This window comes from Nymphalis io, chromosome 30 (assembly GCF_905147045.1).
Source record: "Nymphalis io chromosome 30, ilAglIoxx1.1, whole genome shotgun sequence".
In the NCBI taxonomy this organism is placed as follows: Eukaryota; Metazoa; Arthropoda; class Insecta; order Lepidoptera; family Nymphalidae; genus Nymphalis; species Nymphalis io.
The window spans coordinates 3812398-3829102 of record NC_065917.1 but is presented as its reverse complement, the minus strand read 5'-3'; the positions used below and the strand labels follow the sequence as shown (position 1 = coordinate 3829102).

The window sequence follows — 16705 nt, the reverse complement described above, 5'->3', positions numbered from 1 at the left end:
ATGAATATCTTCCCTCTGACATCCAATGTCCTGTAAACATGAAATTTCTTTTGACATTAGTTTACTCACAATTTATCATATATCTAATTAAATGTATTGTAAGAAATAAATTAAAATTATAATTATAATTATATTTTTATATTATTTAAATGTTGTGTTCAAATATATATCTACTGTAGAATAACATACTTTTCACTAATCATCATTAAACGATTCGAAATTTGAAACCGAATAATCTCATATCATAAGTCATCTATTTTATACGCTTTTTTTTATATAGAATAGGAAGGCGGACGAGTATGTGGGCCACGTGACGGTAAGTGGTCACCAACGCCGTTAGACATTAGCATTGTAAGATATGTCAACCATCGCTTACATAGCCAATGCGCCACCAACCTTGGGTACTAAGATTTTATGTCCCTTGTGCCTGTAATTACACTGGTTCACTCACCCTTCAAACCGGAACACAACAATATCAAGTAATGCTGTTTTGCGGTAGAATATCTGATGAGTGGGTGGTACCTACCCAGACGAGCTTGCACCATGCCCTACCAACGTGACATTGGCAGAATATTTTGCGCTCAAATACCGTAGATACACGCCAGAAAAGGGAAAAAAAATGAATTCCCTGGATTCACCCGTGAATTGTCGACAAATTATTTGTGATATACTATTTTGATGCGTGTATCCTTGATATGTTATGATTATTACGGTCAATGTCGCATATCACTTTCTGATATTTCACGACCGTTTTCTGCGGTGAGTTTCGAGTTTATTCTTAAAGAATAGCCGTACAGTTTTGAGACCCAAATACACGAATAAATCTTCTAAAAAGGATGTCCTGACCGATTTCGCCCACGACGGCTAATAAAGTACTAGCCAACTCTGGACATATTTTAGTTCACAAGTGTGTGCGCAAACACAGGTGCACTTTCTATTCCCTAACTCTCATAATCTAATGGGACGGCAATCCGACACGACCGAAAAGGGTTCAGGCGTAGGAACGGTTTTTACGTGCTTTCCGAGGCTCGGGAGTGTACACTTCCAACTTCCAGACTCCGGGCTGCTACTGAGAATTTTCTGACAGAAAAACCCAATAACTTTTTATTGGCCCGACCTGGCAATTCAACCCAGAACCTCTGGGCCTTACATCAAGGCACTAGACCAACTAGCAGTCCATTCAACCTATGTTTCTACTATGTAATACCACTATTAATATATACTCGTAAATTACCCAGAATCAGCGTCAGACACATCTCAGACCATGCGAAGACGGGTCGGTTAGCTAGTATATAAATAAAAAAGTTTATTATTTTCGCTCGCGTGTTATGTATAAAAAGTAGTCTATGTATATTTTAAACTCGTCTGGGTAGGTACTACCATCAGATATTCTACCACAAAACAACAGTACTTGGTATTGTAGTGTTCCGGTTTGAAAGGTGAGTGAGCCAGTGTAATTACAGACACAAGGGACATAACATCTTAGTTTCCAAGGTTGATGGCGCATTGATGATGTAAGCGATGATGAACATTTCTTTCAATGCCAATTTCCATGGGCGTTGTCGACCACTTGCCATCAGGTGGCCCATTTGCTCGTCCACCTACCCATTTTATAAAAAAAATGCCCTTTGTTCAAAATTTCGCATTTATAATATGTGTATGATAATTTATGCATATTAAATAATGCCTTAAAATGTATATAATTGAACAACCCTCAGGAAATGATGGCATGCCACTATGACTATTCTGAACTGAATTCTGTATTCTGAACATATGTATGTCGCGGATTCAAATGGATTGCCATGGAAATGGCCGCCATTGTCGTCCAATATATTGATTTTATTAAATCAGTCAGTACGCAAATCCAGCGCTGGCGCTGTCCTGAGAGCAAGAGAACTAGAGACCAAGGGGGTCGCTCGACAAACGATCACACGCACTACTGACGGATACACCATATGCTGTTGCTGACGAGATCATGTTGGGAATGGAATACTACATTCCTAGCTCAGATCTCGTCAGTAGAGGTACGCGTAACCGTTGGTTCACTCGTGAATGTACCAATGCTGTATCATCTAAGCAGGCGGAATATCGCAAGTGGATCAACGGCTGCATTAGCGGGGCATCTAACATTGACTCACTGAAAGCAAACTACAATAAAAATTCCAAGTCCTGTAGAAAGGCATACATGAGACTGGATGCACAGCGCATTGTACAGATTGGTCATGACCTTGTTTCGCATCCTAGGGGCTCCCGTAGCTTCTGGCGTCTGACCAAGTCTGTGCAAAACAATTTCTGCCAACTTTCGCTGCCACCGCTCAGAAATCCGGACGGATCGCTAGCTCACAGTCCGCAAGAGCAAGCTGATCTCCTGGCTAAACTCTTTGCCGATAATTCCGTCATCGATGATTGTAGTGCGCTGCCACCTACAATACCTTCATGTGACCATACGATGCCTGGCATCAAAATCAGGCAACGTGATGTGCGTGCGGAGCTGCAATCACTTGATGTACGGAAAGCTAGCGGTCCTGATGGAATACCAGTCATAGTGCTGAAGAAGTGCGCAGCGGAAATGTCTCCTGTGTTAACGCGCCTGTTCCAACTTTCTCTCTCTTCGGGATGTGTGCCGGAGGCTTGGAGAAGAGCTAATGTGCAAGCGGTTCCCAAAAAAGGGGATCGGTCTGACCCGGCAAATTATCGGTCAATAGCTATCACCTCAGTACTTTGTAAGGTAATGGAACGGATTTTAAACAACCAACTGATCCATTACCTAGAAAATCACTGTCTAATTAATGATCGTCAGTACGGGTTTCGACCAAAACGGTCCACAGGTGATCTTCTAGCGTACGTAACACACCTCTGGGGTGAAGCTATCGACAAGCATGGAGAATCGTTGGCTGTCAGCCTCGATATCTCCAAGGCTTTCGACAGGGTCTGGCACAGAAGTCTTCTCTCCAAGCTGCCGGCATATGGTCTGCCTGCTCAGCTATGCACCTGGATTGCAAGCTTCCTACACAAGCGTAGCCTTCGTGTTTAGTTGATGGTTGCGCTTCACAATTCTATGTAGTGAATGCTGGGGTCCCCCAGGGATCTGTGCTATCTCCGACACTCTTTCTTTTGCATATCAATGATATGCTCTCTCTTGGGAACATACATTGCTATGCAGACGATAGTACAGTGCATGGTGGATACCACGGACGCGCAGTGGCTGGGCGGGCGGAAATCGAGGAGAGGTGGAAGGATCTTGTCATTAAACTCGATAGGACATTAGAGCTCATCGCCAAATGGGGCTCTGATTATCTTGTTGAGTTTAATGCCAAGAAAACACAGGTATGCGCTCTAACAGCGAAAAAGTTAACATTTTCCCCTCTTCCCTCCTTCTGTGGTACTCCGCTGGTGATACAAAGCAAAATCGCCATGCTGAGGATTGACGTTCGCTGCGACCTTAGTCCAAGGGATTACATCGAGGCTGTTATAAAAACAGCTCCACGGAAACTCGGAGTTCTGAACAAGGTGCGGCGTTTTTTCACGCCACAACAACTGTGCCTGCTGTACAAAACACAGGTACGGTCTTGCGTGGAATATTGCTCGCACCTCTGGGATGGCTCCGCTAAGTACCTACTGGAGGCCTTGGACCGGTTGCAGCGACGTGTCGTACGCATTATTGGCGACGTAAAGGTCACAAACACCCTTGAACATTTACAATTACGTCGTGAGATAGCAGCACTGAGCGCTTTCTATCGACTGTATCACGACGAGTGCTCTGAGGAATTATTCTCTCTAATTCCTGCTTCCCCCTTCCTTCTTAAGTCCACGCGAGCTGGTTCTCGATGTCACCGCTTAACTGTGACATCAATTCCATCGCGAACAAAGAAATTTGGCAACTCCTTTCTTTGTCGCACTTCCAAAAAATGGAATTCCTTACCAGCTCACGTGTTCCCCTCCTCTTACAACCCGGGTTCCTTCAAACAAGGCGTGAAGAGGGCGGCACCGGCGCGGGCCGGCAAGGCGAAGGCGGCTAGTGCAGAACGTTTTTCCCGTCTGTACTGGCCGTCGTCGCGTTTGGACTCTACTACCACTTACCATCAGGTGGAGTAGAGTCATTTGCCCTCCCGGCGAATATAAAAAAAAAAAATATATCATTCGTCTGTACAATAAAATAGGCATCCATATTATATTTTTTTTTTACACTTGACGTCTGACAACCGACAAACCTGTATGACATACATCACGTTGTGCGGTGTTGCTATTCTAATAAGTGACGTCATATACCCGCTTAAATTTATTATCTCTGACATGTATATATGAAATACCTCTCATCAAGAAATCTCCTAAAGCATCCGTCAGATTGACTTGATGTTTTTCACAGTTACTCCTTCCCCGACTTAGACTCTTACTATGAAAGGATTTTACGCAAATCCTATCCAAAATACATTTTTCCTCATACCTATCCGTGCGAAGCGGACAATTATTTATATATGTGTGTTAAATTGAAATATGTGTTATAATATTCAGAGCGCGATTTATTCCCCCTCCCGATATCAACGGCGTCCTAAGCCGAGGTCCGGCCTCACAGGAGGCACCCTTAGGACGTCCGACTCTCTTGAGCCCCTCGTGTGGCTCCCAACATCCGGCTGGGTTCATCTCGGCCACCCATACCCCCCTCCCCCAGTGACGCTGTAGAGGCCACTCTGTCTAACAGCAACTAGACATTTCGAAAAAAAGGGAAGCGATGCGGTGGTAGGGCTTATTGCATTAAGGGATGGCCTTTTTTTTTAGTCCACAAAACTGACTACAATTATATAATCAACAATGACATACAATAATACATTTAACTGAAAATATTTACAATTGAGTCTTCTCGATGTTGACTTATATGAGGGCTAAAAAGCAAAAAAAAAAAAAAATTACATTAAAAACTGAAACTTATAAAAACTATCACCCATAAAATAAAAATAAATAACTAAAAAGCAAAACAGTACTAAACTAAAAAGTAACTAAATAATATAAAAATAGAACTAAAAATTAACCCATTTGTGTAGACATTTTCTTTTTAATGGCCCTGATATTATCGTTAAAGATATTTATAGTATCTCTAAAACAGTTAGCAAAAGATAGCATTCTATACAGCGGACCATGCTGACCAAGATTGCTTCTTGTATGAGGCAAACAAAACGTCTTGCTATTCAATAGCAGTATCAATGTCATGTTGTAAAGCTTCGACATCGGCTTGGCTTTCAATGGTTCTGTAAATTTTCAAGTCATCTGCAAACATCTTGAATTTAGATTTTATATCAAATGCCAAATCATTTATAAAAATTAAGAAGAATGTTGGACCTAGGTGTGATCCTTGAGGTACTCCTAAGGGTACGTTATGGTTAATATACAGAGCCAATATCTATGAATTGTGACCACTTACCGTCAAGTGGTCCAATTGCCCATCTGTCTACATATGTATATTATATTTTGTTATTAATTTAATTAAATAATCTTTACAGGAAATGTCCAACACGTCAGGTCTTCATCAGGAGTGGGAGGTCCCATTGTATAGACGCGTGCAGTACAGAAACGATGTGTGGAGAAGTGAAGGTACCAGAGCGCCATCTTAATGTAAGTACTCAGGTATTCTTGACAAGCTATTTGACTTAATGGTAGGGCTTTGTGCAACCCCTGGTACCCTGGTACCGCCGTTGGTCTTGCGATCGAACTCTATCCGGATCTCCATCTATCGCGTTGGATTGCCGGATTATTAGAGAAAGATTATTGTTATTTATTTTTTACCTATAACTTTATAATTAATAGTTCATGTACATATAATATTATTCCCAAAAAATAATTAAAAATAGTTACTGTACAAATCGTGACTGCGTGGAATGGTGACAAGAATGCCAGCAGCATTTCCCCTTTGAATCGCAATTCCAATCCTCTAGGCGAAAAATGAACCAGCTGACACCAGTAGAGGCAATAAGACGGGGTGTAATATTTTTGATGAATAAGATTTAGTTATTTTTATGCTCATTTATAAACGATGTAAAAGTCACAATTTCGAATCTCTTGGGCTTTGGTCGCCACTCCTAAAACAAGCTTTACGCCTAATTTGAGGGGTAAATATGAATATTAGTAATAAAAAAAACTGGCAATGGTATTATAATTTAAAAAAAAGTTAAGCACTGATTTCTCTCTTTCTTTCATCATTGATTTGACGAAAGAAGAAGACACAGCATTGTTTAACTATTCACCAGCTAAACAATTTTTATAAGTAAGGCCGTAATTATTATTTTTTAATTTAAATTGACGCAAAAAGAAATATAATCGGCCTTAAATTTATTTCATGGCTAGGGATTAACTAGCAGCACATTATGAATATTGTAATAGTTTTCGTGACAGAAAGACTTTTATTTTAAGTAATATTTTACTTTAGTTATGTCTCAGAGGAATACGGTTTCTGTTTTACATTTAACATTTAAAATATGAATTATTAATGTAAATTATTTTAATTATACTTAATTAGTGTATGTATTACACTAATTATAATTAAAATAATATACTTTTTCCACGATGGTCATTCTCCTGGGACTAGCGAACTACGAAAACACAAGTGCTCGATGGGGCGGCAAATCTGTAATGACTCCTTCATTTAGTTAGTTAGTTAATGAAATCTTTCTTCCAGCCGTGTTACGTGTGTAACAGCACGGGGCATAACTGCAGGGCTCTGCCCCGCGAGAAGATCAACTTGGAAGACGAGATCACAGCAACGGAAATATCAGGGAACGCACTCAATTATGGCTCCGAAGTGACAGGTGATGTAGCAACGCAAATGAGACAGATAATTTTCTGTCTCATTTGTGATAGCCATCCTTTTTTATTATCATTATATCTTTTTTCACAGATATGTACGTTCTTGCGGTACATTTTTTAAGTTAAATTTAAAGTCAACATCGATTCGGAACGTTGGTTCTGTCGAGAACTAAAACTTAAACTTTCCAGATAATAGATGAAAAGACAAAATCGGCAATTGACAATATATACACTTCATGCTATTGGTCCTGCGTCTGAACTCTCTCTAGTCGTGTTGGATTTTCCACCCCCTAGGATTTCGAATGCATCTGGCATTAAACTGGGCAGTTTGCTAGTCTCTTGAGAATGGTTACAGCCAAGAGGACAGGAAGATGCCTATCCCGACACGACCGGAAAAAAATCAGATGCAGGACCATCGACTTCACTGACCCTATTGATTGGCCTATATCTTGCCTCCAGACTAGACAGACTCAAACGATAAATGGTGGTTGTCACGATGTTGATGAATATTTTTTAGACATGTACATTCTGGGGGTAATTTTTTTAAGTTAAATTTAAAGTCAACATCGATTCGGAACCTTGGTTCTATCGAGAACTTTCCAGATACTATGTAGCTATTTTCCGATCAAGCTACATACATAGATAATTAAATACAATTTGAATAAAGCTAAAATTATTTGTGGAATTTTATTATAGAAGCGAATAGAAAAAACGTCTTTATTTAAATAGGCTTTAAGGGTAATTTTGAATCGCCATGTTACTGAAACTGAATGAAAAGCTACCACAGGTTGTGAATGTAGATTCCTCTAAGAACTGGCAAGAAAATCAGTAGAAATAGTTAGAATCAAAGAATATATGTAGATTTTTTTTATATTTGCCGGGAGGGCAAATAACTACTTCACCTGATGGTAAGTGGTAGTAAAGTCCAAACGCAACGACGGCCAGTACAGTCGGGAAGAATGTTCTGTACTAGCCGTCCCCGCCTTGCCGGCCCGCAAGATGCCTCTTCACGCCTCGTTTGAAGGAACCCGGGTTGTAAGAAGTGTTATAATGTTTTGCTTACGCAGTCTTTCTTAAGCGCTTACCCTTGAATTTCTTTCTCCAGATATGGAGACGGAGACACCACCGGTAACAGATGAATTCGATGAGGAACCAATCGGCGTTGAGAATACAGATTTCGTGCTGTACGTCAGCGCGGTGGAAACTGAGAGGTGTAGGCGTGGCTTAACCGTTGCGTACGCGTCGCATTGTCAACAGGAATCAGCTTTAGATCGGTAAGTGTGTTTAGTGTTTTATTCTTAAGTTGATTGACAATTGTTGTAATAATAGTCGTTGGTCTAAAATAAAATAAGTAATCTAATAATTTAAATATTTGAGAAAAGAAGATTACATACTTAAATATTATACATATATACAACATACGGGCGGTACATAAAAATAAAGAACAACAAATTAGACTCTTCACTTAAAATAATAATTATATAAATATTTATTATATATTATATTAGGGAAACGTACTAATATAACACAAACATTTGATAACAAAATAAGTCTCACATAAGCCAACACTTTAACATTGAAACATGGAGTGAAGCTAACCTAAGTAATGTGGGTATGACAAAACAAGATGCAATATAACGTATCAATTGGATAGCAATTAATATTATTTTCTATAACTAATTTATACATTAAAATTTTGTAAGAAAAATACAATAATCAAATAAAAATATAGAAAATTAGTTGTTGATACCATTTAATTATACTTAAAACAATTTTATAACAAATGCTTCAGGACCTAGAGAACTGTTTTAAGATGTTTTAGGTTTTTTTTTTTTGTATAAAGATAAAGACTGAATATCCTTAATGCTATAAGTTAGTTCGTGTATAACCGTGCTCCTTCAAACAATATGCTTTTTTTACCGTAGTTGGTTCTTGGTCGTATGAGACATATTATTCATCCGTTTAGTTATCCGCTTCTGTGTTTGTCCTATTTTTGTGAACGATAGTTTTTTTTTAATGTTTTTGTTCAAAATCTTTTGCACTAATAGACACGGTTATATTTATATATTTGCGACACTGTCGTCAACCCTGTCTCGTTATACACTTTTTCAGTAGGAGATCGATAATTATAGTGAAAAAGTAGTTTTATGATTTTGTTTTATTTGTAATTTTTTTAAGTTAGTACTGGCAGAAGTTCCCCATATTTCAATCAAATATTCAAGGTGAGGTTTTACAAGGTGAGGTTTAAAAGAAATATCACTCATCACGAGAGCTCTTAAACCGATTGGCTTGAAATTTGTAACAGTTCCTTCACCAGTAATGGATTTTACGCAAATCCTATCCAAAATACATTTTTCTTAGATTTTTCTTATCTATCCGTGCGAAGACCAATGCTGAGACAAAGCCTTAGCCCTGGGTCGAAAACAACTAATAGGAAGGAAGTCCTCAAGGAAGGCACACATTCCGAGTTATGTAGTCGCTGGACTATACGACTTCATAAGTTTTTAATCCTAAACCGTAAATTGTGATCCTGCGTGGTAATAATTATTGGAGGTATATTTAAATAACATTAATATCGTTTATGGAGATACAGATACAAGAAGAAAAAACAAAACCGGCAATTGACAATATTTACACTTCAAGCTATGCATGAATGCATGCATGTATGAATGCATGTGGCTTTGAGTTGGCTAGTTGGCTAGTCTCTTGTATGGCCACGACAGGAGGATAGGCACAACAGGCTATACACGACCGGAAAACAATCAGATGCAGGACCATCGACTTCACGTGCTTTTCAAAGCACAGGTGTACCCAAGACCTCGGGATTGTCCCTAAATCTAGCCTCCGTCCAACGACTCAAATCATAAATCATAAGTCACATTGTTGACCAATATTTGTTGTTCAACATAAATGAAAATATGATATTCAGCTTACAAAAAGGGGTGATAATAATTCTAATGATTGTTATTTTAATGAAAATGTTCATTTCAGGCCAGTAGCTGGTCACGCCAACTTCTGTCCCGGTGAATTGTCAACCAAATATCGGGACCTGCCGTCTGTCCTGTCAACTGTCAAACATGAGATGTTACACGCGTTGGGATTCAGCGTGTCACTCTTCGGATTCTATCGGTTAGTTCCATATTTTGCTGGTCAGGAGAAACGATTCACTCACCCAGAGGATCAGTGTTACGATTCAATGGGGATTTGTGGTTGTGTACAGCTATTTTTAATTTCTGATTTGTATATTTTTATATCAATTCTGATGGTAAATTAAAAAAAACGATAATATATAATAATAATAATATCCTGAGACATTATTCACACATGGCCATCTGATCCCAAACTAAGCAGAGCTCGTGCTATGGAAACCAAATAACTGAAATACTACATATACTACTTTTCTTTTGTAAATACTTATTAATATAGATAATTACACCGTGTAATACAATAGATAATTATCCGTGCAGTGACGGAGAAAGAATACATTTCACTGCCCCTCTCTTTCCCATGGGTGTCGTAAGAGGCGACTAAGGGATATCTGAGCGACCATCTGCTCATCTGGTGGTAGGATGCTAACATCCGCCTGGCTTGTCACCACCGTACGCATGGTGAAAAACTCGTGAAGTGGCTTGCAGCCGCGTTTCGAGGTCAGCCAGCGTACAGCCAGTGCCCGAGCGAGTATTGCCGCGATGGGTGTTGGTCCAGTGGAGACGGCTGTTGAACCAATGCCGGGGGAAACTGTATTGACCTGCCGGACAGGGAGACCCGAAGAAACGGCTGTTCCGCTGGCCGCCCGTGGCATAGTACAGGGGCCCGAGCGTGCCTAACCAGCTCGCGAGGCTGCCCCACCAGGCCACGCATAATCTCGGGGTGGACCGTCGTGCCGGTTGGTGACCGGAAGGTGGGGTCCCGGCGGCCACTTCCGGGGGGGTTCGGGGGCCCTTCCGTCCGGCGGATCAGTATATTTTCCTTTTTGGCAAACATTTGGGAAAAACACGACTCCATACTTTGCCTATCCCTATCGTGGCAATACGTCGCTCGCCTCACGTCTCTTTTCCTAATTTCCAAATGGTAGCGCAAATAAGAAATAACGGTCGTTCAGCGGTGCACACTCCCACCTACCACTCTAACATCCGAGGACTCCACGCTAACCTCAACGCTGTCCACCACCATCTCGAGACAGCACGGCCAGCAATGTTGTTTCTCACGGAGACGCAAATACTCCGCCCTGCCGACACCAGCTACCTTAACTATCCCGGCTACATGCTTGAAGAATCTTTTAAAGCGAAAGCCGGAGTATGCTTGTTCGTCAGGGCGGATGTTTGTTGTCACCGATTGCGCTGCTTGGAGGACCCCTCCTTCTCCATGTTGGTGGTACGTGTGGACCTGGTTCGTCAGAGTCGAGTCTACGTGTGCCTCTACAGATCCCACAATGGTGACTTGGAGACAAGCCGATTATTCGACCATCTTAGTCGGGTGGCAGATGCTGCGCAAGAGCAGTTTCCTAACGCGGAATTGGTGTTTTTGGGGGATTTTAATGCTCACCATGAATCATGGTTGAAATCCCTCAAAACTGACCATGCTGGAAGAACTGCTCATGCTTTTGCTCTCATACACGATTTGACCCAACTGGTTGATCAGCCCACCAGGATCCCAGACATTGATGGGCAAGCGCCTTCTCTACTGGATCTTCTGCTGACTTCTCACCCGGTGGAATATCAGGTTGTGGTTCAAGCTCCACTTGGTTCTTCGGATCACGGCCTTATATCTACCAAAGTGCCACAGGCCAAGCTGCCGCCATCAGCGGTATGCAAACGTCGCGTTTGGCACTATAAGTCGGCAGATTGGGACGGTATGCGCGATTACTATGCGTCAGTCCCTTGGAAGGAACGTTGCTTCAGTGGGAATGACCCGACAGCTAGTGCCGCTGCTGTTGCTGATGAGATCATGTTAGGGATGGAATACTACATTCCTAGCTCAGATCTCATCAATAGGGGTACGCGTAACCGTTGGTTCACGCGTGAATGTGCCGACGCTGTATCATCTAAGCAGGCGGCATATCGCGCGTGGATCAACGGCTGCATTAGCGGGGCATCTAACATTGACTCACTAAAAGCAAACTACAATAAAAATTCCAAGTCCTGTAGGAAGGCATACACGAGAGCGGATGCACAGCCCATTGTACAGATTGGTCATGACCTTATTTCGCATCCTAGGGGCTCCCGTAGCTTCTGGCGTCTGACCAAGTCTGTGCAAAACAATTTCTGCCAACCTTCGCTGCCACCGCTCAGAAATCCGGACGGATCGCTAGCTCACAGTCCGCAGGAGAAAGCCGACCTCCTGGCTAAACTCTTTGCCGACAACTCTTTGATCGATGATTGTAGTGCGCAGCCACCAACAATACCTTCATGTGGCCACACGATGCCTGACATCAAAATCAGGCAACGTGATGTGCGTGCGGAGCTGCAATCACTCGATATACGGAAAGCTAGCGGTCCCGATGGAATACCAGCCATTGTGCTGAAGAAGTGCGCGGCGGAGCTGTCTCCTGTGTTAACGCGCCTGTTCCAACTTTCTCTCTTTTCGGGATGTGTGCCGGAGGCTTGGAGAAGAGCTAATGTGCAAGCGGTTCCCAAAAAAGGGGATCGGTCTGACCCGGCAAATTATCGGCCAATAGTTATCACCTCAATACTTTGTAAGGTGATGGAACGGATTTTAAACAACCAACTGATCCATTACCTAGAAGATCACTGTCTAATTAATGATCGTCAGTACGGGTTTCGACCAAAACGGTCCACAGGTGATCTTCTAGCGTACGTAACGCACCTCTGGGGTGAAGCTATCGACAAGCATGGAGAATCGTTGGCTGTCAGCCTCGATATCTCCAAGGCTTTCGACAGGGTCTGGCACAGAAGTCTTCTCTCCAAGCTACCGGCATATGGTCTGCCTGCTCAGCTATGCACCTGGATTGCCAGCTTCCTACACAAGCGTAGCCTTCGTGTTTTAGTAGATGGTTGCGCTTCACAATTCTATGTAGTGAATGCTGGCGTCCCCCAGGGATCTGTGCTATCTCCCACACTCTTTCTTTTGCATATCAATGATATTCTCTCTCTTGGGAACATACATTGCTATGCAGATGATAGTACAGTGCATGGTGGATACCACGGACGCGCAGTGGCTGGGTGAGCGGATATTGAGGAGAGGCGGAAGAATCTTGTTATTGAACTCGATAGGACATTATAGCTATACCATCGCCAAATGGGGTTCTGATAATCTTGTTGAGTTTAATGCCAAGAAAACACAGGTGTGCGACAACTCTCACAGCGAAAAAGTCACCATTTTACCCTCATCCCTCCCTCTGTGGCACACCGCTGATGATACAAAGCAAAATCGCCATGCTGGGGATGGACGTTCGCTGCGACCTTAGTCCAAGGGATTACATCGAGGCTATTATAAAAACAGCTTCACGAAAACTCGGAGTTCTGAACAAGGTGTGGCGTTTTTTCACGCCACAACAACTGTGCCTGTTATACAAAACACAGGTACGGTCTTGCGTTGAATATTGCTCGCACCTTTGGGATGGCTCCGCTAAGTACCTAATGGAGGCCTTGGACCGGTTGCAGCGACGTGCAGTACGCATTATTGGCGACGTAAAGGTCACAAACACCCTTGAACCTTTACAATTGCGTCGCGAGATAGCAGCACTGAGCGCTTTCTATCGTCTGTATCACGGCGAGTGCTCTGAGGAATTATTCTCTCTAATTCCTGCTTCCCCCTTCCTTCTTAAGTCCACGCGAGCTGGTTCTCGATGTCACCGCCTAACTGTGACATCAACTCCATCGCGCACAAAGAAATTTGGCAACTCCTTTCTTTGTCGCACTACCAAAAAATGGAATTCCTTACCAGCTCACGTGTTCCCCTCCTCTTACAACCCGGGTTCCTTCAAACGAGGCGTCTTCACGCCCGCAAGATGCCTCTTCAGGCATCTTGCGGGCCGGCAAGGCGGGGACGGCTAGTACAGAACATTCTTCCTAACTGTACTGGCCGTCGTCGCGTTTGGACTCTACTACCACTTACCATCAGGTGGAGTAGAGTCATTTGCCATCCCGGGGCATATATAAAAAAAAAAAACACCCAGACTCAGGACAAACAGACATGTTTATGCTAACAAATGTCTGTTCTGGGTGGGAATCGAACCCACAACCTACGGCGTGAAAGGCAAGCATCTACCAACCACGCCAACGGTCTTATATTAAAGCTTTATATATTTCTAGCTATTAGTGTCGTGAAAAGAAAATAGGTATTACAAAGTATTAAAATTTATGTAAATAGATTACATACATATTAATGGTATATGATATTGGGAAAAAATATTTGTTATTTCGTATGAACTTTCGGGTAATATTTTCCTCCAAGGATGCAATTTTTCTTTGCTAGCTTAGCTTAGCTTATTTTTATTTAATAGGTGGTGGACGGGACGTCAATAGGTGGTAATGACATCAGCCGATGTCAAGTCATTACCACCCATAGACGTTGGCAATCTAAGCAATATTCCTTACATCGTCAGTGCTCCACCAACCTTGGGAACTAAGATTTTAAGTCCCTTGTGCCCGTACTACACACACACTCACCCTTCAAACCGAAACGCAATATTATTGCTGTTTATCGGTATAATATCTGAAGACTGGGTGGTACCCAGACGGCCATCCACAAAGCCCTACCTAGTATCTAGTGGACTACTCCAAAGTTGGTATAATACAATTTCAATTATAAGCAATAAATATTTACTTTCAGTGATGAAAATGGCGAACCGCTCACAGAACGCAGACCAGACACAGGCAACCCGCCATTAGACGAAGAGTAAGTAGGTATATACACACGAATATAAATTCTGCTATCAGATTTTGCAGAATTAGGCAAACATTGCACGTGTTCCCCTCCTCTTACAACCCGGGTTCCTTCAAACGAGGCGTGAAGAGGCATCTTGCGGGCCGGCAGGGCGAAGGCGGCTAGTGCAGAACGTTTTTCCCGTCTGTACTGGCCGTCGTCGCGTTTGGACTCTACTACCACTTACCATCAGGTGGAGTAGAGTCATTTGCCATCCCGGCAAATATAAAAAAGAAAAAAATGCAGCACATAACCTATTCTAACGAAAAAAATGTTAAATTGACGCCGTCGATATTTTGAATTATCTGTGGTATTATCAGTGGCGTCGCTATTTAAGGGCACGGTAGTGCGGTCCGCCAGCCTCGTAAGTTGAGGGCGTCTCAAGGGTGTTGCCCCGAGAGACAAGCATATGCAATAGATTTTGTTTTGGCAATACCAAGTTTAATGAAAAATAAATGCTTATCGTTTAGAATAAGAGATATAAAGAACCATTTTAAACACAAAGATAAAGAAACGAAAACTATTTTGTACAAAAGGCGGTCTTATCGCTAAAAGAGCGATCTCTTTCAGACAACCTTTGGGTGGAGGACATGAAATAAATAAATAAATAAAGCGGCAAGGAGGTGTACTCATCATCTCAACTTTTTTTTTAATAAATATATATATATATACAATACTATATCTAGATAACTACGTTTTAAACATAAACATACTTAAAATTAAACCACAATTATTTCTTAATGGTGAACCTCATGTCTAAGCATCAAAATCGAATCCCACTGTTATTTTCATTTGCCTCCGAGTACGTTATATATCTCGGCGTAATATTACAAGTACAGACTTCGAACCTCAGATTAGATAAAACCATATTTTTAAGTTTTTTTTTTTAAATCACAAATGCCTATCATACCACAAATACAAATCGATGTTATTATTTAGACATACGAATTTTACACGTTAACACAGAAATATAACTATGGCATTTTTGTTTTTTCATTATTTAAGTCAAAATTAAAATAGTAGACGCAAAGCTGCCCATAATGCAGGCCGCATTTCCGCGCTGTACGGATGGACAACCTCTGTGCTAAGTAGGACTCGGAGCGACTGTCTTTTAAGTTGCCATTGAAAAGCATGTAAAGTAGTCCTGTTCCCGACATATCAGATTATGAGTGTGATGAAATAGACTCAGTAAAAGTTGAGATGGCCTAGTGGTTAGAACGCGTTAATCTTAACCGATGATCGTGGCTTCAAACCCGGGCAAGCACCACTGAATTTTCATGTGCTTAATTTTTTTTTATAATTCATCTCGTGCTTGACGGTGACGGAAAACATCGTGAGGAAACCTGCATGTGTCTGATTTTATTGAAATTATGCCACATGTGTATTCTACCAACCCGCATTGGAGCAGCGTGGCGGAATAAGCTCCAAATCTTCTCCTCAAAAGAGAGAGGAGGCCTTAGTCCAGCAGTGGGACATTAACAGGCTGTTACTGTACTGAAATTGAGTCTCTGTGTATGCATACACTTAATGCTATAATATCACCTGCGTAGTTCGCAATGGCTATCAGGACATCAATCATCAATCGGAAATTATGTAAAACAAACAAACAGACACAGATTTGGTCGATTTTTTATATACAGATTAATCAATTGCTTCTTTTCCATTCCAGACTTCAAATCCACAGATGGTCAGACCGCGTTGTCAAAAATATAACGCGTAAAAAGTGGATGATAAGAGAAGGTTACATTTCTAGAACGTTCTACATGATCGTGACGCCAAGAGTAGTTAAAGAGGTAAGTGTGCAAAAAAAAATATAGGAATTAAGACAAATACAAAATTTTTTATCGACTATGCGTGCCTACAATCATAACTAATAAATAAATAAAAAACATTTATTTCGACCTTTACAGATAATATTATTTTAATTTATATTATATAAATGTCTAAGCTAATGTTAGTAATCTTAATCTACAAGTCTAAGCCTTAATCTTAAACTTCAGGCAAATAATTGATAATGTGAAAT

General features: G+C 41.4%; 1 protein-coding gene across 3 annotated transcripts in view; it reads left to right on the top strand.

The window, feature by feature from the left end:
- LOC126779918 (leishmanolysin-like peptidase) overlaps nucleotides 1-16705 on the top strand; it is a 91852-nt gene that overhangs the window by 56920 nt on the left and 18227 nt on the right. For all 3 annotated transcript variants that reach the window (XM_050504106.1, XM_050504105.1, XM_050504104.1), the window contains exons 5-10: nucleotides 5496-5607; nucleotides 6668-6797; nucleotides 7901-8069; nucleotides 9787-9924; nucleotides 14590-14655; nucleotides 16352-16475. In XM_050504106.1, the coding sequence (XP_050360063.1) occupies nucleotides 5496-5607; nucleotides 6668-6797; nucleotides 7901-8069; nucleotides 9787-9924; nucleotides 14590-14655; nucleotides 16352-16475 (739 nt within the window). The remainder of the gene's footprint in view (nucleotides 1-5495; nucleotides 5608-6667; nucleotides 6798-7900; nucleotides 8070-9786; nucleotides 9925-14589; nucleotides 14656-16351; nucleotides 16476-16705) is intronic.